The sequence below is a fragment of the Pongo pygmaeus genome, chromosome 5 (genome assembly GCF_028885625.2).
Source record: "Pongo pygmaeus isolate AG05252 chromosome 5, NHGRI_mPonPyg2-v2.0_pri, whole genome shotgun sequence".
In the NCBI taxonomy this organism is placed as follows: domain Eukaryota; kingdom Metazoa; phylum Chordata; class Mammalia; order Primates; family Hominidae; genus Pongo; species Pongo pygmaeus.
Genome location: NC_072378.2, coordinates 44,696,186 through 44,720,955, shown reverse-complemented (window position 1 = coordinate 44,720,955; position 24,770 = coordinate 44,696,186). Strand labels below are relative to the sequence as shown.

At 44.8% G+C, this 24,770-nt stretch overlaps 1 protein-coding gene across 7 annotated transcripts in view; it reads right to left on the bottom strand.

The window, feature by feature from the left end:
* SPATS1 (spermatogenesis associated serine rich 1) overlaps window positions 1–3,093 on the bottom strand; it is a 37,546-nt gene extending 34,453 nt beyond the window's left edge. The window contains exons 1-2 of one of the 7 annotated variants that reach the window (XM_054491232.2): window positions 2,982–3,093; window positions 2,515–2,653 (exon numbers count right to left, since the gene is read on the bottom strand). In XM_054491232.2, coding sequence (XP_054347207.2) covers window positions 2,515–2,653 — 139 coding nt within the window. In that variant the 5' untranslated portion in view covers window positions 2,982–3,093. Of the gene's footprint in view, window positions 1–2,514; window positions 2,909–2,981 lie in introns of those variants that run through there. The other 6 variants (XM_054491233.2, XM_054491234.2, XM_054491237.2 and 3 more) reach the window with 6 other exon arrangements.
* Between the last annotated feature and the right edge of the window lie 21,677 nt (window positions 3,094–24,770).

Sequence of the window (24,770 nt, the reverse complement as noted above, 5' to 3'; positions counted from 1 at the left end):
ATGTTTGGAGATGTAGAATGGATTCACATATGTGAATGAAATGAAATCAAGGCCAAAGATGTCCTCTACGTCAATACTTGCACGTGAGTTCTGAGGTATTTACAGTTAAGATTTACTTATGGCAATTTTTGGCCATAGGTTTTAACAGTGGCTGCCTTTCATAGCATGTAAACATTTTAATTGTATATTGCCACTATAGGACTTGAGGGTTCACCCAAGCAAGAATTGGTTGGCTCTATGGGTGGTATCAGAGAGGGCCCTTTCCCAAGTTTTTTGTTTGTTTGTGTTAGGAGCAAAATTTAAATGTACTGCATGTCCCTGAGCAGCGAGCAGTGAAAACACACCTAAAACTTTAGCATACTTCCTTGCTTGCTTGAAAAGTTTTGTGGCAGCAGCACTCTAGAAAGTGGCCTGTGGCCACTATAATGGGGAAAGCTTGTCTGATGGACAAGGATGGGAAGAGCAATCTCTTGCTAAACTGGCAAACAGCACACTCTCTAGATCAAGCTGACTACGGCATCTTCCTAAGAGTAACTCAACCTCAAACTTGAGCTGGAGACACTTAAACATGTCCTCAAGATGCCTCCCTGCCCCTCCCCTGGTAAAAGAAGATGAGCTGGAAGAGAAGCTGGAATTGCAAGCCTGAACACTTACTAATACTGATGCTAATACTAATACTGATGCTCCCACTGCATACAGTACCATCCAGCTACTCCGAGCAAGTCAATTACTTCTCCACGCCCAGCTCCCAATGGCTGCCCTCTCCCCCATCTAGCTCAGAAGGCTGTGGGGAGAAACAAACACACTAAGGAGAAACACCCTGCTTGAAAGTTTCACCATTTATCATGAAAATTGTTATTCAAGTGCAATAAATGTCAAGTAAGCCAGAAGCCAGAAAATTCTAACAAGTTTCTAAAACACTACAAAATAAGAAGAAATGATGTAATTAAAGGCCAAGAGAAGGTTCTGGTGACCAGAAAGGAATTCAAGGGAAAAAAGAGAATTTGGAAGAAAGTCTGTTTCTTTATTGCCATCTGTGGAATTCAGGATAATTATTTCCATTTTTTAAGGCAGGAATAACACCTTACATAACCAAAGCACTTTCATATGTTTGTCATCTCAGCTGATTGTCATAATAGCTCTGTCTGGCAGGGAGAAAAATAATACATCAAGCCATGTTTGTTTAACATGGATACTCATTTAACCAAACACTATTTCTCACTCCTGCTTATCTGCTTCACAAGGGGCCTAAGGATCAAGGACAGAAGTTTTTAACCCATTTTTTTATTATATCCTCTCCCGCATGAGCAGTAATGAAAGCAATCGGTTCTCTGATGGAAAAATGCACACACACACACGTATCTTCAATTGGTTTGTGGAGCCCCTTCCTTCCTGAAATCCACAGACTCCATGTTAAGCTAAACTCAGATGTATTCTCCTGAATAGACTCACCTACACAGCAGGAAAGGACACCATGGGTCTTTCATTAATGTGGTCTGGGACCTGGTACCCTTCTGGTACCCCTAACTCAAAAACATGGATCCTCCCTAGGACATCCTTAAAACAGCAGCTTCTTCCTTTACCCCAAACTGGAAACTGCAGGAAGGTCTGGAGCTTAAAGTTAGAAACCAAGAACACTTTTCTCCTTGCTGTTCCAGACACACTTGGACAATTAATAGTTCTAACTCCTCCAGCTCCTCCTTCTCTACGGTCCTAGCTTATATTAATAGCTGGGTGGAAGGAGTTGTACCTCCCTCCTTTCTCCCCACTGTGAAGGAGAATGAGGAGATCACACACCCAGAATACAGAAGACCAGGGAGAAAGCTAAGATCTGATCCAGCAAAGTCTGGATATTTCACAACCCCTTTTTGCAGCACTCAGGCCACTCACCCATAACAGGTAAATGACAACTTGAGCGCAGGCGCACTCTGAGCTTTTCTGGGAGACCGTGGCTGTTCGGCGCCATGACACTGTTCTCTAACGGCAAACGTGCCCCCAAATACCCTCCTCAGCCTTAACCAATGATGGAGCTACCAGCCATTATTTAACTTTTAGAGTGTTCATAATTGTCACCTGAACTGTCCCATCCAATAAACGGTGACACAAACCTACTAATATCAGAGCAAAGGAAAGATGAAAGGACACAGGCTCGAAAGTATGGCAGACTCACGTCAAATCCCAGGCTCATGTCTAATCCCTGGCTCACCTTTTATTAACCCAAGCACTGGGCAGGTCAAATCTCTGGCTCCCTTTACTCATGGGTAATATACTTCTCCACTGCTGTGAGATCCAGTGAGGTAATTTATGAGACTCTCCGCTTTGGTGGTGCTCTCTGCCTAATCAAATCTTGGGTTAGCACAAACGTAAGCTACTATTCAAGCAGCTCTTTTTACATGCCCCCAAACTAGCTTCCTTCTAAACTTCAAATAGTGCCCCCCACCTGCCCCCGCCCCCGGGTGTAGTATACTTGGATGTGGCCACCAACTCCACAGCCTGGATTTCTTAGAACTCAACTGTAGGTCCTCTCCACCTCGGTCATGCCAGAGTCCCTTTTTTCTGGAACCTTCTCCAGCTGTCTGCCGCAGGTCGCGCTTGAGATGGAGGGGAGACGGCAGCCCCGTGGACCGTTTCCAGTGAGCGCAGATGGACTCATCTGTGCACATGTTGATTTTAAATATTAGAAGCAACCCAGAGACAAAGAAAGACCCTCGTAAGAAAGGTGTCAGTCAAAACGAACAAATTCCACAAGCCACCGAAAGTCAGGAGGGCAGGACTGGCCTCTAAACGGGAGCCTCAGTCCCTCCACCTGGGCGTTTCATGGTTTGGAAGCCCTCGGAGCCCCAGCGAGTCCGCCCCCAGTCCGAACCAGGCTCGCTGCACCCCCCAATCCAGCTCAAGGTGCTCCTTCTTTTCCACCTCGGAGTCTTCCCACCCCCTTCCCCAGGGGAGGCCCGGGTCTGTGCTCAGAGGCCTCCACGGACCAACGAACCAACTGGCAACTGAACTGCCGAACGCACGCCGAGGCCTGAGAACCGAGAGCCTAGGGCAAAAGGGACGCCGCGGCCGCCTGCTTCTCCCACGGAGGCGCGTTCCGGGGTTGCCGGGACACCGGCTTTAGTAACGCGGCGCGCAGCGTCCTGCCTGGCTCGGCTGCCGGCCCCACTGTCTGTCACCCCCGGGCTCTCTGGCCATTGGTACGGGATGGAGGCTCCTGAGAGGTGCGGAGCAAGGAGCTCCAGCCATGGCCCGGCGTCACAGGCAAGGACCGCTGCAAAAGCCACTTTGTGGTTTTTTATTTTTTATTTTTTTTTAAGAGTTGTGGTTCTTTTCCAGGCAATTTTCATTATTAGAACTGTAGGCTCTGGTAGCAGTGAGAGATGCGCCCTCCACAAAGCTTGCAGATGCCTGGTTATAATTGGCATTGATTAGACAGAATCCACCTACCACTTACAGAGCGCCTTTTCTGGGCCAGGCGCCCTGGTGGATGTTATCTTCCTTAAGCAGCCAGCTGCATTTTTCAAAATAGAAAACCAAATTTTAGCAAAGGCTTGCTCAAGGTCACCCAGAAAACAGATTCATTTCTAAGTTTCCTCATTCCAAATCCACCGCTCTTTCCATCATATTGACTTAAATTTATCTTCCTCATCCTTTCCAGTATCTAATAAATCTTGCATAGAAAGCTTTTCTCCAAGTCTAGTTTAAGTCCCTAAATTCGTGTTTAGACCAAGTTTTCCCTTCTTTTGTTACTGATTATAAGAGAAATAAATGGTCATTATAGAAATATTGGAAAATGTGGAAAAGTATTGTTAATATCCATGATCTCACCATATAGAAGTTAAATACTTTTTTTCTGGGTAGCTATTGCTATATAACAAATCACCCTCAAACTCTGTTGTTTTAAACAACATTCATTTTTAATTTCTGATCCTGGTGGTTGGCTAGGCTAAGCTAGGCTGCTCATGCTTGGGGTCTCTCACAGGGTCTCAGTCAGAGGTCACAGAGGAGCTTCCTCACTCATGTGTCTGGTGATTGATGCTGGTGGTCAGCTGAGGTCAGCAGGGTTAGCGCCAGTTAACCCATGTGTGGCGTTTCCATGTGCTTTCTCACACCAGTGTCTGAGTTTCCAGTGTGAGCATCCCAGGGGGACCAGGCAGAAGTTGTATTGCCTCCATAGTCACAAATGCATGGAGAGGGAACTTAGATCACACCTCTCCATCATGGTCATACTGTATGAAGAGCACAGGGGACAGGGGATCTTGTGGCCCTCCTAGAAAATACAATCTCCCCTACAGATATTTAGGGGTTATTTCTTCCTTGTCCTTTTTCTATGCACATGTATGTCATATACCCCTAGTGATTTACACCCCTGCTGATATTTAGGGGCTGCTTCCTCTCTGCCCTTTTTCTGTGCACAAATATGTTAACATTTTATATATATATATATATATATATATATATATATATATATATCTTGTATTGGGCTTTTAAAATTTAAGATTACAGTTGGTGGCTAGGGGCTGTGGCTCACACCTATAATCCCATAATCCCAGCACTTTGGGAGACCAAGGTGGGTGGATCACTTGAGGTCAGGAGTTCAAGACCAGCCTGGCCATCATGATGAAACCTGTCTCTACTAAAAATACAAAAAAAAAAAAAAAAATTAGCCAGGCGTGGTGGCAGGCACCTGTAATCCCAGCTATCTGGGGTGCTGAAGGAAAACTGCTTGAACCCAGGAGGCAGAAGTTGCAGTGAGCTGAGATCATGCCACTGCACTCCATCCTGGACGAGAGTGAGACTCCATCTCAAAAAAAAAAAAAAAAGTTGGCCCTCCATATCTGAGGGTTTTGGATCCACAGATATGACCAACTACAGATTGGAAATATTCAGAAAATATATAAAAATTTAAAATAATACAGATAAAAACAACAAAGTATAGCAACAATTTACATAGCATTTACATTGCTTTAGGTATTATAAATAATCTAGGGATGATTTGAAGTACTGTACAGGAGGATGTGCATAAGTTATATGCAAATACTATGCCATTTTGTAAAAGGGACTTGAACATCGTTGATATGCTCAAGATTTTGGTATGGGAGGGGAGTCCTAGAACAAATCCCCCAGGGATACAGAAGGATGGCTGCATATCCTGAGCATTTCCCCTTATTGAAGTTTAAAAAACATGTTACCTCTTTATCCCATGGTAGGAGAGGTAACAGTTTTTTAATAGAAATGTTAGCTGGGCAACAGCATAGTTAGTTATTAATGGCTTGGCTCAAGATGCTGCCTCACCAGGAAGGCAGACATTGTTGTCTGTTTTGTCCACTGCTGTATGCCAAGCAACCAGCACAGTGCCTGGCACATATAAATGCTCAGTAACCATTTGTTTAATGAATGAATAAATGAGTGAGTGGGTGGGTGGGTGGATGGATGATTACAATGGTCTGAGCTGAGCCCCTCCCTCTCTTGCTTGCATCCTCCTAGGAGGAAAGAGACCAGGTTTCTAACCTGAACCACCAGATTCCAAGATATCAAGATCTATCTGTTGGTCAGGTGATTTTGCAAGGCAGGCGAGTGAATCACAGAAGGGAAACTTTTTCATCGTTGGTGAGTCCTGTGAACTGTGACTCATAAGCCTTCCCTTACGCTGCAGCTTAAAACCTTCCAGGCCACCTTGCCCTCACTCCTTGGGCAAGTTTTAGATGCCTGTCGCACCAGGCCTGCCCTGGCAGATGTACCCAAGGTTTGGCGAGGCACTGGAGCCAGCTAAAGGGTTCTCAAGTCTTCGGAGCTGCCTCTGATCAGCTTGGCCCCAACGCACAGCCAGTGTGTTCCCAGGATTGGCACCTGAAGCTTCCTGTGCACAGCAGCCCCACAACCAGAGTTCAGCAGCAGAGGCGAGGGGAGGATGCTAGATGTCCCCAGAAGGCTGAGGTTCCTGAAGGTCCCAGAAAATCTTGCCTGTATAGCCGAGAGGGTGAGCACAGTTGGGCAAGAAGAAGGCCTTCTTCAGTGTTCCCTTGCTGTCCCCTGTCTGAGCACCCCAAACCAAGCCCAGCCTTGAGGTTACCGCAGAACCTGTGCAGGAACATGGAGGCCTGATGCAGGGAGGGGCGGTGGTCCCAGGTCCTTAAGGTCAACTCAACTGTTTCTCCAGCTTTAGGGCCCTCCTTTCAGCTCTGCAGTCCGGGATCCTGATGTTCCACAAGCCTGGATCTCCTGGGTCTGAATGAGCTCAGGAAACCTGGGGCTCCAGGGCACCACAAACACGCACAGGGTTTACGTGTGAAGTTTTTCACTGAACTATATAAAATTTCTGGTTACGTAGGTGAAACATAGTTGCATATCAGCAAATTTATGTTATTCGACTTAATCATGAAGGACAAATACTTCTAGCAGGTTTCATGGTGAGGCCAGAGGAGGGTGGGCTGAACTTTAACCCCCTCCCTTCCCCTTTGCTCCTTCTCGCTGAAGGACCCCACTTCGCTTTCAGTAGCTGGGAGCTTGGCTCTGGGAAGGAACGATAGACAGTGAGGAGGGGGTGGAAGCAGGGGGCCAGGCACGGGATAGGAACCATTGGTTCTGGTTCTCCCCTGGCTCCCGCAACCCCAGACCCTTGAGAGCAGCTGGGGCAGCCATAAGAATCAAAAGCCCAGAGATTAGAGGAAACCAGACAGCGGAGGGAGAAAGATAAACTCAAATAAACTCTACCCCGTTCCTCTTGAGTCTTGGCGGGACAAAAAGTGCCTGCTGGAGAAAGAAACTTGAGCCTAGAAGGATGGTATTATTTAATTGCCTAGGGTCAGAGACATTGGTTAAAAAAAAAGCCTCTGAGTTTGGTAAGCCTCAAGAACTGCAAGCTAAACTGGGCGAGGAGGGCATCTTAAACACCACTTCTCCTCTAAAGAGCACTGCAGGCGGTACCTGTAGGGGAGCCTCTCTTCCCCAATGTCGAGGAAAGGTCACCCAGCAGAAGCCCTCATTTAACACGTGTGTCCCATAAGTGTGCACCAGAGGGCAGTATAAACCCAGGTATGGAAAACAGGATGTGCTCGTAGATTGTCTACTGTGGACTTCAAGTAAGGGGCATCACAGAGCCTTGTATAAAGACAGCACTGGGGAAATAGGTGTTGAGTGGATTACTGACGCACGGCCACCGTCAGAAACCTTCAATGGTAGGCAGAGGAAACCTGGCAAAGATGCGGGAGTGAGAGCATTTGCTACCTCAGAACTGACTAACATGGCCAGCTCCCAAATAGCCAGAGGGCCTCCCCATCAGTTCAGGCCAGGAAACAATGACCAGACACCTGCTATGTTCCAGGCACTGTGCTAGGTACAGGAATTTAAACGTGAGTAAAACAATCCCTTCCCTGACTGAGTTCCGCTGATAGCTATGCCCATCTCTTTACATTTGTTATCTCATTTAATCCCGACCACAGTAAAGTGCTAGTAGAATCATCCTCTGTTTACAAATGAGGAAAGACCAACTCAGAAGGCAGAAGTAACTCATCCCACCAGTAACTGGCAAAGCTGGAGTTTAAATCCAGTCTCTTTAGATTCAGAGCCTAAGTTTTCACCACTGTGCCAGAGCCTTCTTATATGTGCCCTCAGCAATGAGCAGGTCCGTTTGTCATCTCAGTACTGGCCAGGCTGTCAGGGCTACATCCTAGGCTGCCAGACTGCCCAGGAGAGGCCTGGGAGGATGCTTGTCCCAGAAACACAATAGTCCCTTTGGACTTGGATTTCTGAGTAACATAAATCAATGACTAAGATTTTAAAATGTGTGTAACCTATGTGATATATAAAACAGACATGCAGAGTAAGGATACCAGCTTCTGTGAGTGGAATGCCTATACTCTACAGAACAGGAAAGGAAAAGGCTGAATTAGGTAAGGTTGAAGTGGAATTCCTTCAATATCAGGTTTAAACCAATATGGACTAGGAAGTCACTGCAGATCTCTCATCAGAGGAATGATGAGGCAAAAATGGCATATGCTGCCCATCCTTGTATCCCTCCCAGGTCCACTCCCACTGTCTCCACCTTGTTCTGTGCCTGGGAGATTGGACTATGTGGACTGCACCCCCCAAATCCCATGGAGGCACTGGAGGAAGGCAGGGAGGGAAGTGAAGTCAGGGTATTTACCCCTCAACCCCCAGTTCCTGTCCTGTTGGCCTCAGTTGTCTATGCCCCTCCCCTTAGGGCCACGGCCCCTGTCAGGGGTGGGCTCCGCACAGCTCTCTTTGGGGACTACTGACTGCTTCCTTCCCTGGACCTTGCAGGCCTAGGAATAGCAGTGACTCCCAGCTGTTACAGCCCTGAGGCATTGCCCCATTCCCTGCTGCTTTTCCTAAACCCCACCTTCACCTCTGTGAATAGTGCCTTTATTACACCCTGCAGTTACCCAGCTGGAGGGTGCCATTTCTTTCTTAGTAGAACCCTAGAGCTCTAGGGAGATTAGTCTGATGAGGTGGGAAGGCTGCTGTCTGAGGAAGAGGGCCAACCAGAAGGAACTTAATAGATATGAGAAGCCAACCAAACAGAGGAGGCAAAGACAACCCCAAGACTTATGGCCTGAGGACACCAAGTCTTGGAAAAATAGATCTAAATTTACATGGGTCTGTGTGTGAACTGGAGAGGAAAGAGGGGTAGCAAAAGAAATGGTTAAGCTGGTTTCAGCCAGGCTGAGAGCGGGAGATGTTGGCATACCAACAGGAAGTTGAATGAACTTTTTCTGGTGCCTGAAATTGGTACCTGGGGCTCCAAGTTGGAGACAAAGAGGCATTAAATAATCCATATTCTAAAGAGAACATTCACCCATGGAAGGCCAGACTATTACTGGAGCCTATTAAGAGGCTGCCAAATCTCTGAACATTGCTGAATATTTGTTACTTTTGCAGAAAAAATAAGCAAATAAATGTTACTGTGGTCTTCAACCCAGCCAATACTGTGAAAATAAGCATTATGACGTTATAAGCACAAGTGCAGTCTTCAGAACCAAACTTCCCGAGCGCAAATCTTGCCACTCCTGCTTACCAGCTGTCCACTCTAGGTAAGCTACTCAGCCCCTGTGAGCCTCAGTTTCCTCATCTGTAAACGGAGATCATAATAGTACTTCCCTCATATGGTTGAAAGGATTCATGAATAAATACATGTCACTTAGAATGACAGGCACATGGTAGGAAGTCAATAACTGTGTGCTTTTTTTATGAAGAGCAATTCCTTCTATGACTGATTTCTATAATAAAGAAGTACAAACACTCAAATCTGATGCAAGAGGAACTGTACAGTATTTGGCTTGTTCTCTTGGGGAAGGGTGGAGGAGAGAAACCAATAGAAGCAATTTCATTCTTGCAAGTTGTTAAAGAGCTAAAAGTCCTTGGGGAAGGAGTGAGATCATCTCCTTACCCTGCTCATCATGAACTCTGAGAAGAGGGTGGCTACATCCTCCTGCATCTTCACTCAGGTTTAAACCAGGACCAGGGACAGACTAAAACCCTCCAGAAGGGCCAGCTTTTAGAAGACAATGGGGAAGACTGCCTCCTGAGAGAGACGGGCTTCCCCACACAAACTCTAAGAAAAATGCAAAAATGGCTAGGTAGGAAGCTCATTGGCCTTGGATATTCTCCCCTGAAAAAAAAAGAGTGCAGGGCAGAACTAGGGCAAGATTCTATGGTAGGTTAGGAAAAGAAATGCAAGTTAGCATGACAGGATCTTCCTGGTTTAAAAAGCCCCAGCTGTTGTTTTGATGAAGGTCATATGATCCATTTCACAAACCACAGGTGCAGCAGAGGGATCACCTAGCTCATGGTGGAAGTGCCAACTATAAAATAGCATTTCCACAGCCCAAGCTGGTGGCAAGTGGTAGCATCCTGCTGAGCTCTGCCATCTGCTCTTTCAGGTCCACCTCCACCTTTCTTTCCCCCTACAAGCATAAGAATAGACAGATTTCCCGAGAAACAGAGAAAGGGGAAAGAAAACAAAAGCCAGCAGGTTGGCTGATGTGGGCTGAGGAACAAATGGTGGAAGTCAGATTTCTACTCAGGGTATTGCCAAGGAGAGTTCTGTAAGAAATGGATATGTCTTGTTTTTCTGAGCCTAGATATTTCTTAAAAGTAGAAGGCCGAGTGCAGTGGCTCACGCCTGTAATCCCAGCACTTTGGGAGGCCGAGGTGGGCAGGTCACCTGAGGTCAGGAGATCAAGACCATCCTGGCCAACATCATGAAACCCCGTCTCTACTAAAAATACAAAAAATTAGTTGGATGTGGTGGTGCATGCCTGTAATCCCAGCTACTCAGGAGGCTGAGAGTGACAGTCTATTTGCTGGGACTTTGACTTTTTTTTTAGACGGAGCCTCACTCTGTCGCCAGGCTGGAGTGCAGTGGTGCAATCTCGGCTCACTGCAACCTCTGCTACCTAGGTTCAAGCGATTCTCATGCCTCAGCCTCCCGAGTAGCTGGGATTACAGGCACACACCACCACATCCAGCTAAATTTTTGTATTTTTAGTAGAGACAGGGTTTCACCATGTTGGCCAGGATGGTCTTGATCTCCTGACCTCAGGTGATCCGCCCGCCTTGGCCTCCCAAAGTGCTGGGATTACAGGCGTGAGCCACTGCATTCGGCCTTCTACTTTTAAGAAATATCTAGGCTCAGAAAAACAAGACATATCCATTTCTTACTGAACGCCAGATATCAGTCTCATTACAAAATGGCTGCATAAGTTGTGCATGGTAGCACATACCTGTAGGCCCAGCTACTCAGGAGGCTGAGGGAGGAAGATCACTTGAGCCCAAGAGTTCAAGGCCAGCTTGGGCAACATAGCAAGACCCCAACTCAAAAAAAGAAAAAAGAAAAGAAATGATGACATGGCTATTGATGCTAATTAATGGTGGGCTTCACTCTGTGCCAGGCATTGTGTCAAAGGCTCCCCGCATTGACTCTTTGTAACAGTCCTGTGGGGATAGGCACTGTTATTATCCCCATTACCTCCTAGCCTGAGTTTGGAGAGATTAAGTAGCTTCCTCAAGGTCACAGGACCTTTCAGAGCCCTGCTCACACCAACATGGCCTGGAAGTTCTGCTTCGGAGGGCTGGTTCCCTGTACTAATGACTGTGTAGAGTTAGGGAGCTCCCAGCTAGTGATGCCAATACCCATTCAGCAGCGTTCTCCTTAGATCTCACATGCCCCACCTTTCCATTATTCTTCCATTGACATAGCATGACTATGAGCCCAGGTTGACCCCATAACTGGAAATCTTGACCCTGTTAGGAGTCAAACTTCTACTCTCTGGAAGCCTCCTGGATATTGGCAACACTGAACAAAGACACCAGAAAGGCCCAGTACTCTGCAGAGGCACAGAGGAGGGGTGTGTGGGGTGGGGGGCTGCCACTCCATCCAGCCTCTGTTGGGCTGCAGTGCAGTATTCCTTTCCTCCATCCTCTCCACCTTGTTCCTGCAGGCCCTTCCCCACATGCTGTCTGCTCAGATCCCACCATCACTTCCGTATTGACTCACACATCAGCCACCTACTTCACTTGCCCTTTTACTCTTGGCTTCTGTATTTTGGCCTTTGTATTACTCAGCTATTGCAAAAATAATGTTGTGTAACAAACTACCTCAAACTCAGTGTCCTACAACAACGAACACCTATTTTGCTCACTCACGAGTCTGGAGGTCAGCTAGCATCAATCTACTTCAAGCTAGACCTGGTCAGCTGAGCCTGGCTTCAGACTGCAGCTCAGATCCAGGTTGGCTCCCTGGGATTTATCTCATTCCCTAGGGATCAGCAGCAGCTCCCTAAGGCCTGTTCTTCTCATGTCAAATGGCATAGCACACGAAGGGTGAGTGAAAACACATCATGTCTCTTGAGGCCTGTGTCTGAATTGCTGCACTGCCACTTTTGCTCATATTCTGTTGGCCAAAGCAGGTCACATGGGAAAACTCAAAATCAGTGAGGTGAACACATAGACTCCATCTGCACACGTGGGAGATAATGCAAAGTCACGTGGTGCAGAGTGGCTGTATTGTTCTAACACAGGGAGGCTGTGATGAGTGGAGAACGATTATTGAGTCCTGTGAATTTCATCCATCCTCAACGTTCCTCCAAGACACCCATGAGGTCAGGAAGCCGTTGGTTCTTGTTACTTTGCAAATGGAGGGAAAATGCCTTCCTCTTCAGTCTTCTGCAACTCCAGAAAGGAAGTTGTGGTCCATATTTATGACGACTGGACTGCTCACTGGTTCGTTGTGGGCTTTGGAGGGAGACAGGCCCAGCTGCAGGACTGGCCATTTCCTCCAAACCAAATGTCATCATGATTTCCAGGCTCTGGAGTGAGAAGTGGACATGTTCTCCCAGCACACTTCAATCTTGTCAAATTTCCATTCTGCTCTTTCATTTTCCAGAAATACTCTAAAACAGATGTGCCTTTCTCTCACATGAAAAAGGCCTTTAAAAGCCCCAGATGTTCCTTATTCAGCTAAACAGGATTTAGGAGATTATTCAGCTAAAACAGATTTAGGAGAAGGGGTAATGGCAGGAAAGAAGCAGAACTGCATAATTAACACTTTTTTTTTCCAAACAGAGGCTGTTTTGAATACAAAACCTACATATTTAGGAAGAAATCTTTCAGAGGAGATGAAGAGGAAAAATGCAGAAATCATCACTGGTAGAAGCAGCATCCTTCAAACATAGCTTCCATTTGTTCTGAGAGATGGTGTTCACAGCACCACTGGGCTCTTAACCGAATCCACTTAAGTGGAAGGAATCCACTTATTACTGTGACGGGCAAGAGGAGTTAACTGTGAAGCTGGCAGCTCCTCCTGCTCACACTGGAGACTGCGGTCTGACATGGAAACATTAGCTGCATCGCAGTTTCTCACAGTAATGACAGGAAATGAGAGAAAAATCCCTGTGCACAGTCTTCAAGGCACTGCAGCTGGCTGGGGACCGTCATCACACGGCTTAACACTAATACACTTATGCCAAATAAAGAGAAACAGGAGGCACATGATGTCACGTGCTCAGGGTCACAGCCAGTGACTCGTGACCACATATAACGCATCTGGAATAGTCAGATTGATGGAGGCAGAAAGTAGAATGGTGGGCGCCAGGGGCCGTGGGGAGGGGAATGGGGACTTCATGTTTAATGAGTACAGAGCTTCAGTCGAGGTGATGAAAAAGTTCTGGAGATGGATAGCAGTGATGACTACACAACAGTGTGAGTGTACTCAATGCCACTGAATTGTACACTTAAAATTGTTAAAATGGGGCCAGGAGTGGTGGCTCATGCCTGTAATCCCAGCTACTCAGGAGGCTTCGGCAGGGAGAAGTGCTTGAACCCAGGAGGCGGAGGTTGCAGTGAGCCGAGATCGCACCACTGCACTCCATCCTGGGCGACAGAGCAAGACTGTCTCAAAGACAAAAACAACAACAACAAAAAAAATCGTTAAAATGGCAAATACTGTGTTATGTATATTTTACAACTGCATAAATAACATTTTTGAAAGTCCACGACCCCCAGAAAATGCATCCAGCAGTTCACCTGTGCATTTTTCTGCACATATGTTATACTTCAATGACAAGTTTTAATATGGTAGAGAAATAAATATAAAAATGAGAGCTAGAAATAAGTGCTATGAGGCCGGGCGCCGTGGCTCATGCCTGTAATCCCAACACTTTGCGAGGCCGAGGCAGGCAGATCACTTGAGTCCTGGAGTTCAAGACCAGGCTGGCCAACATGGCAAAACCCCATCTCTACTAAAAATACAAAAATTAGCCAGGCGTGGTGGCAGGCGCCTGTAATCCCAGCTGCTCGGGAGGCTGAGGTACAAGAACCACTTGAACCCAGGAGGCGGAGGCTACAGTGAGCCAAGATCATACCACTGCACTCCAGCCTGGGTGACAGAGTGAGAACCTGTCTCAAAAAAAAAAAAGAAAGAAAGAAAAGAAAGAAGTGCTATGAAGAAAATGAAATAGTGTCAGGGCATGGAGAATAAAGGAAGGGGAGGCAGGACTCGGCACAGTGCTCAGAAAGTTGTGTTATGAATTTAATTCTCTCTTCTAAGAACACCAAGAAGCAATTTTATACTCTCTTTTTTTTTTGTAGGCAGAGATTAGATTAAAATTCAAGCACTTAATATGGTATGTACAGTAATTACAGCTCAATATATTTATCTATTATGTCAAAGAGGACAATGTTAACACATTCAGGGTTACATTTATGTTAAATAGAGGTCTTCTCATTTATCATTAAATTTTCATTTCAGCAAAATTCAAGAGCTTTTTCTTTCAGTATTTTATTTGTTCTATTTTATTATCTTTTTTCACCTGGTCACAACATTTTGCATGAAAAGCAAATGTGATAAATACATCTTTGTTGAAAGCCAAGTGAAAAGCATCTGTATATATGTATATATGCATGTACATATGTATTAGTCCATTTTCACACTGCTGATAAAGACATACTCGAAGGCCAGGCGCGGTGGCTCACACCTATAATCCCAGCACTTTGGGAGGCCGAGGCGGGCAGATCACAAGGTCAGGAGATTGAGACCATCCTGGCTAACATGGTCAAACCCCGTCTCTACTAAAAAATACAAAAAAATAAAAAATAAATAGCTGGGCATGGTGACACGCCTGTAGTCCCAGCTACTTGGGAGGCTGAGGCAGGAGAATCGCTTGAACCTGGGAGGCGGAGGTTGCAGTGAGCTGAGATCATGCCACTGCACTCCAGCCTGAGTGACAGAACGAGACTCCGTCTCAAAAAAATGGACTCCTAGTTCCATATGGCTGGGAGACCTCACAATCATGGCAGAAGGCGGAAGGCACATCTTACATGGTGGCAGAGAAGAGCGAATGAGAGCCAAGCAAAAGGGGTCTCCCCTTATAAAACCATCAGATCTCATGAGACTTATTCACTACTACGAGAACAGTATGGGGGAAATCACCCCCATGATTTAATTATCTTCCACCAGGTCCCTCCCACAACATGTGGGAATTATGGGAACTACAATTCAAGGTGAGATTTGGGTGGAGACATAGCCAAACCATATTACATATATGGGTATATATATAATATACATACATATGTGTGTATACACAAGCACACTCGTTATGTGAAAGAATGCAATTTTCCTTAAAATATAATTTTAGACAATTTTCCTAAAAGTCCAAGACCATATAATGCTGGATTCTGGCTTTGACTTACAGCTGAGTCAGAATCAGACCCAGGTCTTAACTCTGGAGACTAGAGAGGTAAGGAAAAAGTTTGGGGTGAGACACCAAGGATGCCAGCCTCAAACCACATTTCAGGGAAAGAAAATTCTCATGACTGACCCTACTCTACCTTTACCTTTCCTTGCTTCTCCTCTGCATTCTACCATCTTTTACCCCAACTGCCAGAATCTGGACTCTCTTTCTGAGTAAATACTCTCTAAGGAAAAGAGAATGTCATATATCTTTCAGACATCGATATTTCTGTGAGACTGCTCCAAAGTAATTAATTACTGACTTTCTTTCACTGTCTGGCAAGCGCCATCTAATACCTTCGATTGATCATTCCCCACAGTCCCCTGCTTGGGCAAGGGTAACATCATCGTCCTCAGACCTGACAACCAGAGTTAAATAATTTGTCCATCCTCTATCTGCCTGTCATTGAGGATGAGAGTGAGTGAGCTCCTGCTTCCGTGAGCACTGTTTTAACTCCCCAAGGCCCCTGGCTGCTCCCTCAGCTTTTATCGCTGCTTAAAGATGCAGGAAGAGACGCTATCAGCTAAGGACCCTTCATAATCCTGGATGATATATCCTAGGTAATGTCTGCTTACCTACAGTGCAAGAGAGCACATTGGCCACCCAAAAGTTCACCAGAACCTGTCCCATGGGTGCAAGGAGCTTGGAACAAGAAGGAAATGGGGTAACTCAGGATGTTAGTTAGTTTCATGGGTCACGTTTCTCAAGGAAGAGAGAAGTCTCTGGATCTGGATGGGCTTTTCAATTCCAACTTCCATAAAACACATGTACTCCTTTCTTTAAGGAAAACTCAACTTGTCTTCGGCCTTAGGACTCTGTTTGGCCATCTCTCCAAAGAGCCTTCCCTAATGCCCTAAGCTGGGGCTGGATTCTGTGCTCCACCATCCCTGATCATCTGCATGCTCATCTGTTGGTATCCCCCACACCCCAGTGACTGAGAGCTTCCTGAGGGCAAGGGCTCTAACAGCCTTGCCTGGCACATAGTAGCCATTCCATAAACATTTGTGGAACTGAATTGAATTTACATGCTCCCTTTATTGCATCCATCAAATAAAGTATACCTCCTTTTATTGTCATCATTAAAGAATTTTCCAGAGATATTTCCAAAGAATTAAAGTTGTCCCTATTAGGACTCAAAGCTTGTTTGTTATTGAATTCCTAAATGCTTTGAATAATTCCTTGACTTGTTAATATAAAGTAGCCTTTCTTTCATGCCCTGGGATAAATTCATTGGCTTGTGAGTTTGGCTGCTATCATAGAGATTTAAAGCATCTTAAACAGAAGAGTTTATTTCTCTCACATGTAATAATGCAGGAATAGATAGTCCAAGGCATCCGTGGTAACTCCATGGGGTCGGAACCCAAGTTCTTTCCAACCTCTTGCTCTGCCACCCCTGGGTGTTACCTTTCTTAGCACTCTGACCCCTAAGACCACATCCCAACTCATAAAGAAGGAGAGGCAGAAGGGCAGAGCTTGTATGACCTGGCACATCTCACTTCTGCTCCTAGTCCAGGGGCCAAAAATGTATCCACATGGCCACATCCAGCAGCAAGACAGACTCAACATCTGTGGTCTGTGCATAAGCTGTTCTACAACTAAAAGAGAGAAGGGAACATTGAGCATGGTGGTTAATAGCATAGGCTCTGGCCCCAGGCTGCCTGAGTTCCGATTCCTGCTCTACTATTTACTGTCTGTATGATGTCCAGCAAGTCACTTCACTTCTCTCACTTTCTTCATCTGTAAAATGGGAATTATAACTTACCTCATGGGATTGTTGTGAGGATTAAATAAGTATTACATACAAAGCACGTTACCTGGTACATAGTAAGTGCCCAATAAAGGGTAGCTACTATTAATAACATAAAGGAAGTTACTGATTCCAAGGGCCCTGAGTGAGTGTAGGAAAGACCCTCCTTTGAATTGAGCTTCTCAGACTTTATGGCAGCACTTCTTGCTGCTCAGAGGCCCTTTTTGCTCACTCCCATGCTCTGGGCTGTGTCCCAGATGGCTTAAAGCCACTGGAAGCTGGTGGGCCAAAGAAATGGAGTGCCATTGTAAATTGGATTCAACTTGAATTTGATGTTTCATCTCACTCACATCCTGCATGCATTTTTAATAGCATCTCAAAGACAATGGAGTAAATTCATAGCAAATGAAAATTGCATTAAAGTTAGGATTCTTAATTCTGTGTTTACGTTTCCATTCTCCAGACATCCTTACAAACAGACAGAGGGCCCATTTCAAGAAGGGATAATGGAATTCTGTGTTCTAATTTATTAAACACTTTTCATGGAAGGGCTTCCTATCACAGGTTTCTAGACCAAAGACAGAACAACTGTCTCCTTCCCTAACAGCTCAAATGAAAGATGAAAGTCAGATATTCTGGTAAGTGAGCCAATTTGACTCCCAGGAGCCACAAACATCATATAACACCTGACTTTGTAGCATGTCTTCTGAAAGATAACGTTATTCTGCAAACAAAAATCCCACATTTAGCAAGGGGTCTAAATATCTTTAATATCTTTATGAAAGGAAAGGATTTAGTGATAAACTTACCTGTAGAATAAACAAACAAGCAAAATAAAAACAAAGCAAAGAGAAATGAAAATAATATCAAAATAATGTACCTTGACAGCAGGGCCTCATGCACATTTATTAAGATGAGGAGTCTCTGTCTCACAGTGTGGTGCTCGTCTTTGTAACTGAAATTATGTTTAATCAGGCAAAGCCACAGCCTAAAATTTCCCTCTCTTATTTCTTCCAAGGACATGGAGAACATTGTTTCATGTTATTCTATGTCTCTCTTTTTATATTTCATTTATTTAATTTTGAATGGGAAATTCATTTATATAGCTTGCAAAATCAAAAACCAAAAAAAGGCATACAAGGAAAGCCTCTCTGCCACCCCACACCCCTGGCTAGGCCCTGCCTCCACCCTCATCTCAGTTGAAACCACTGTTATTTCTTTTCTTTTTTTTTGAGATGGAGTTTCACTCTTGTCACCCAGGCTGGAGTGCAGTGGCGCAATCTCGGCTCACGGCAACCTCCACCTCCCGGGTTCCAGCTATTCTCCTGCCTCAGTTTCCTGAGTAGCTGAGATTACAGTTACGCACCACCACACCTGGCTAATTTTTGTATTTTTAGTAGAGACAGGTTTGCCATGTTGGCCAAGATGGTTTTGAACTCCGGACCTCAGGTGATTCCCCCTGCCTCGGCCTCCCAAAGTGCTGGGATTACAGGCGTGAGCCACTGCGCCTGGCAACCACCATTATTTCTTATGTGTCCCTTCCAGAGCTACATGAGCAAATATGAGTACATGTTTTGTTTTTGTTTTTGTTTTTCATTCCTTTATTTGCAGTAGTAGCATACAATCACACCATTCCGCATGTTTTTCTTTTCAGGCTTGGAGATCTTTTCATAGCATTACATACAGACCTTCTTTATTCCAGATTTTCTCAAGGAAGGAAAAAACACTACACAAGACCCCCGGCCTTGGTTAATTCTGATGAAAAAATTGATTCTTAATTGTGAGGCCTCCAGGAAAGCTACCCAGACACTTCGCCACATGAGCTTTATTAGCTAGTCAAACGCACTGCTTAGCTAATAGGGCTGGGATTATAGATGTGTTCTTTGGGCATCTCAACCCCTCTTTCCTTCTTCCTTCCCTTTCATAGTACCAAAGCATCTCAGGTCCATCACTGGAAGGCAGTCTTCTAAACAACACAAACCCAGCATTCACAACTACACTTAAGAAAAGCTGCTTAGCCAGACATGGTGGCTGATGCATGTAATCTCAACTCCATGGAAGGCTGAGACAGGCAGATCACATGAGGTCAGGAATTCAAGACCAGCCTGGGCAACATGACAAAACCCGTCTCTACAAAAAATACAAAAATTAGCCGGGCATGGTGGCTCGCACCAGTAGTCCCAGCTACTTGTGAGGGTGAAGCAGGAGGATCGCTTGAGTCCAGGTGGCAGAGGTTGCAGTGAGCCTAGATCACCCTACTGCTCTCCAGCCTGGGTGATGGGAGTGAAACTCTGTTTCAAAAATAAAATAAAATTAAGGCTGGATGCGGTGACTCACGCCTGTAATCCTAGCACTTTGAGAGGCCCGGTTCGGTGGATCACCTGAGGTCAGGAGTTCGAAACCAGCCTGGCCAACAGGGTGAAACCCCATCTGTACTAAAAATACAGATGGGGCATGGTGGCACGTACCTGCAATCCCAGCTATTCAGGAGGCCGAGGCAGGAGAATCGCTGGAACCCAGGAGGCGGAGGCTGCAGTGAGCCAAGATTGAGCCACTGCACTCCAATCTGGGCGACAGAGCAAGACTCCATCTCAAAGTAAAATGAAATAAAATTAATAAAATTAAAAAATAAAAAATAGATGTTTGCCTGTCCTATAATTTCATAAAAATTGAATCATTAAGTACACACTCTTGACCAGACAAGGTGGCTTATGCCTATAGTCCCAGTACTTTGGGAGGCCAAGGCAGCAAGATTGCTTGAGTCCAAGAGTTGAAGACCTACCTAGGCAACACAGCAAGACTCTGCCTCCACAGAAAATCTAAAAATTAGCCTGGTGTGGTGGTGCTCACCTGTAATCTGAGCTACTCCAGAGGCTGGGGCGGGAGGATTGCTTGAGCCCAGAGTTCGAGGCTGCAGTGAGCCACAATAGTGCCACTGCCCTCTTGCCTGGGAGACCAAGCGAGAGTCCATCTCTAAAATAATAATAAGAAGAAGAAGAAGATTTTTAAAAATAGATGTTTGGGCCAGCCTCAGTGGCTCACACCTGTAATCCCAGCACTTTGAGAGGCCAAGGTGAGTGGATTGCTTTAGCCCAGGAGTTTGAGACCAGCCTGGACAACATGACAAAACCCCATCTCTACAAAAAATACAAAAATTAGCCGGGCATTGGTGGTGTGCACCTGTAGTCCCAGCTACTTGGGAGACAGAGGTGGGATGATCGCATGGACCCAGGAGGTAGAAGTTGCAGTGTGCTGAGATCACACAACTGCACTCCAGCCTGGGCAACACAGCAAGACCCTGTCTCAGAAAAAAAAAAAGATGTTTGCCTGTTCTATAACTTCTACAACTTCACAAAAATAAAATCATTAAGTATGTACTCTTTTGTGTAAGGCTTCTTTCCCTGAGCATCTTTTTAGATTCATGTATATTGTGTGTATATCAGTGGTTTGTTCTTACATTGCTGAGTTGTAGTTCATTTTATGAATATATCACAGTTTGTTTATCCATTCCTCTGTTGATGGACACCTGGACCATTTCAAGTTCTTGGTTATTACAAGTAAAGTTGCTGTGAACGTCCACATACAAGTCTTTTTGAAGATAGCTGTTTTCATTTATTTTGGTGAAATACTTAGAAGAGGAATTGCTAGGTCATGGGTAATATTATTCTTGATATGGTTAGGTTTAGTGCCACCATTTTGCTATTCATTTTCTGTTTGTTCTATATGTTTTTAGTTACTCTGTTCCTCCATTTGTAACTTTTTTTTGAGTTAACTAAATAATTTTTTTAAATTCAGTTTTAACTTCTCTATTAATTTTTTTTTTTTTTTTTTTTTGAGATGGAGTCTCGCTCTGTCACCCAGGCTGGAGTGTGGTGGCACAATCTCGGCTCACAGCAACCTCTGCCTCCTGGGTTCAAGCAATTCTCCTGCCTCAGCTTCCCGAGTAGCAGGGATTACAGGCACACACCACCATGCCCAGCTAATTTTTTGTATTTTTAGTAGAAACGGGATTTCACCATGATGGCCAAGCTGGTTTTGAACTGACCTCAAGTGATCCACCCGTGTCTGCCTCACAAAGTGCTAGGATTACAGGCTTGAGCTGCCGCTCTATTGAGCCACCTTCTCTATTAATTTTTAATGATATTTTGGCCAGGGACAGTGGCTCACACCTGTAATCCCAGCACTTTGGGAAGCTAAGGCGGACAGATTGCTTGAGCCCAGGAGTTCAAGACCAGCCTAGGCAACATGGTGAAATCCTGTCTTTACCAAAAACACAAAAATTACCTGGGCATGGTGGCACGCACCTATAGTCCCAGCTACTAGGGAGGCTGAAGTAGGAGGATTGCTTGAGCCTGGGAGGTCAAGGCTGCAGTGAGCTGTGAGTGTACCACTGTACTCCAGATGGGTAACAGAACAAGACCTTGTCTCAAAAATAAATAAATAAAATTAAAGTTAAATTCGTAATGATATTTTGTTGCACTTTTTTAAAATTGAGGTAAAATTTACATAACACTAAAATAATCATTTTAAAGTGTACAATTCAGAGGCATCTAGTACATTCAAAATGTTCTACAACCACCACCTCTATCTAGAGCTAAAACATTTTCATCATCCCGAAATAAGACTCTGTATCCATTAAGCCACACTTCCCATTCTCTTCTTCCTCAGCACCTGGAAACCACCAATCTGCTGTCTCTGTGAATTTACCTATCCTGGACATTTCATATAAGTGAAATCATACAACATGTGCCCTTTTATGTCTGGCTTCTTTCATTTAGAGTAATGTTTTCGAGGTCCATCCCCATTGCAGCACATATCAGGATTTCATTTCTTTCTGTGATTGACTAGTATTCCATTGTATGCACATACCACTTTTCATTTATCCATTCATCCACTGATGGGCATTTGGGTTGTTTCCCCCACAATGAATAGTGCTGCTCATTGCATGATCTTTTTAGTGGTTGCTGTAAAGCAGAAATTTTCAGATGTTTAGTTTCAGGTTGCACTCCTAAAAAGTATTGAAAACCCCCAAAGAGCTTCTATGTGGGTAATATCTATTAGAAATTAAACAGGGAGGCCAGGCGCGGTGGCTCATGCCTATAATCCCAGCACTTTGGGAGGCCGAGGCAGGTGGTTCACTTGAGGTCAGGAGTTTGAGACCAGCCTAACCAATGGCGAAACCTCGTCTCTACTAAAAATACAAAAATTAGCCAGGTGTGGTGGCGTGTGCCTGTAATCCCAGATATTCAGGAGGCTGAGACACAAGAATCGATTGAACCCGGGAGGCAGAGGTTGCAGTGAGCCGAGATTGCACCACTGCATTCCAGCCTGGGTGACAGAGCGAGACTCTGTCTCAAAAAGAAAGAAAGAAAAGAAAAAATTTTTAAATTAAACCGGGAATTTAAAAAATATTCATATTTAATTAAAATAAACCCATTACATGTTAACATAAATAACATGTTTTATTAAAAATAATATACTTTCTCCCCAAAATAGTGAGGACAGTGGCACTGTTTTACATTTTTGTAAATGTCTTCAATTTCTGGCTTCATGAAAGATGAATTCTTTTTTTTTTTTTTTTTGAGATGGAGTCTAGCTCCCATCGTGCAGGCTGGAGTGCAGTGGCGCTCTTGGCTCACTGCAGCCTCCACCTCCCGGGGTCAAGTGATTCTCCTTCCTCAGCCTCCTGAGTAGCTGGGATTACAGGCATGAACCACCACGCCCAGCTAATTTTTGTATTTTTAGTAGAGACAGGGTTTCACCATGTTGGCCAGGCTGGTCTCCAACTCCTGACCTCAGGTGATCCACCTGCCTCAGCCTCCCAAAGTGCTGGGATTACGCACGAGCCACCACAAGCCACCATGCCCGGCCATGAAAGATGAATTCTAATATCTGCTTCTGTAATCTGTTGTAGATATGTTGTTTTGGTTGACTTATATGAAGAAAATCCAGCCTCACACAGACACATAGCTGAAAATGGGAAGACCTCGAAGACTTCCTAAATGGGTTTTGGGGACCCCCAAGCTTCTGGTACCAAACTCTGAAAACCACCACTCAGAGGATTACAAAATATATCTTTCACTTTTCAGAGTCTACCTAGAGTTAATATTATACCACTTCATGTAAAATATAATTACTTTGCAACTCTATGGTTCAACTTCCCATTCCCCATTTTGTATGTTGTAGTCATATTACATGTCCTGAAGGACAGGAGCAATAAATAGAACTAACAATTGCAATTTTTTTTTTTTTTTAAAGACAGAAGTCTCCTTCTGTTGCCCAGGCTGGAGTGCAGTGATGCGATCTCAGCTCACTGCAGCCTCGACCTCCCAGGCACAAGCAATCCTCCCCACCTCAGCCTCCTGAGTAGCTGGGGCTACAGGCACATGCACCATGCCCAGCTTATTTTTGTGTTTTTTGTACAGATGGGGTTTTGCCATGTTGCCAGCCTGGTCTCAAACTCCTAGGCTCAGGAGATCCACCCACCTCAGCTTCCCAAGGTGCTGGGATTACAGGTATGAACAACCAAACCCAGCCAAATTCTTCTGCTTTAAACAGTTAAATACATATTGTTTAATTGAGGAAAAAAATAGCCTTTTATATTTATCTACATACAACTTAACATTTCGAGCACTCTTCATTCCTTCCTAAAGGTTCAACTTCCTATCTGGTAGTGTTTCCCTTTAGCCTGAAGAACTCTCTTATGGTGCAATCTGCCGGTGATAAACTCTCTTAGTTTTTATCTGAAAATTTTATTCTGTCTTCTTTAATGATGTTTTTGCTGGATATAGAATTTTGTGTTTACGGGTTTTTTCTTTCAGTGCTTTAAAAAAGCCTTACCACTGTCTTTTGGACTCCTGTTTCCGATGTAAAGTCAGCTTAAAGATAAAATTTTCTCTGGCTAAACTAGTGACTACCTCTTTAACATAATATTTAGATGTTACACACTAACAGTTTCTTGTCTCTTTTCTCCATCCAAAAAAAAAAAGCTTCCAAAGGCAGGAGGGAGAAGTCACATATCATATACATCATTATGTTTTTAAAGCTGTGTTTTAAGGTTTGAAACAGGATACTAAGGCTATTAGACGAAATGAGCCCCAAGATGGGTAGCGTTTACAACTCAAATACTGAACAAGCTTCAGAACTTTAACCATTTCCCTGCAAGCACCCTTCTGCATGCCTACCTGACCCCCATCACATTCAGATGGCAGGACCGAAGCCTGATTATGCCCAACTATCCGCCTGCTCTGAATCTGCAAACAGTAGCTAGGCATGGATGGAGAAAATCCCACTGTGCTAATCAGTCTTAGTTTAAATCGAGGACCTCAAATCTTCAATGAGCAGCCAACAGTGTCAGCTAATCCCTAGCAAATCACCTTCTCTCTTTCAAGACAACAGTTTCATCTCTACACCTCACTGCATATTCACTAAGGAAATAGGTGCACAAGAATGAGTACTCCCTTGCTTGCTCCTCAGCCCTACAGCCACTGACCTACTAGAATTAGTATCCTCCATCTCCTTCTCTCTTTTTTTTTTATTTTCCAGACGGAGTCTTGCTCTGTTGCCTACGCTAGAGTGCAATGGTGCGATCTCAGCTCACTGCAACTTCCGCCTCCCGGGTTCAAGCAATTCTCTTGCCTCAGGCTCCCAAGTAGCTGGGATTACAAGCGCCCACCACCGCGCCCGGCTAATTTTTGTATTTTTAGTAGAGACGGGGCTTTGCCATATTGGTCAGGCTGGTTTTGAACTCCTGACCTCAGGTGATCCGCCCGCCT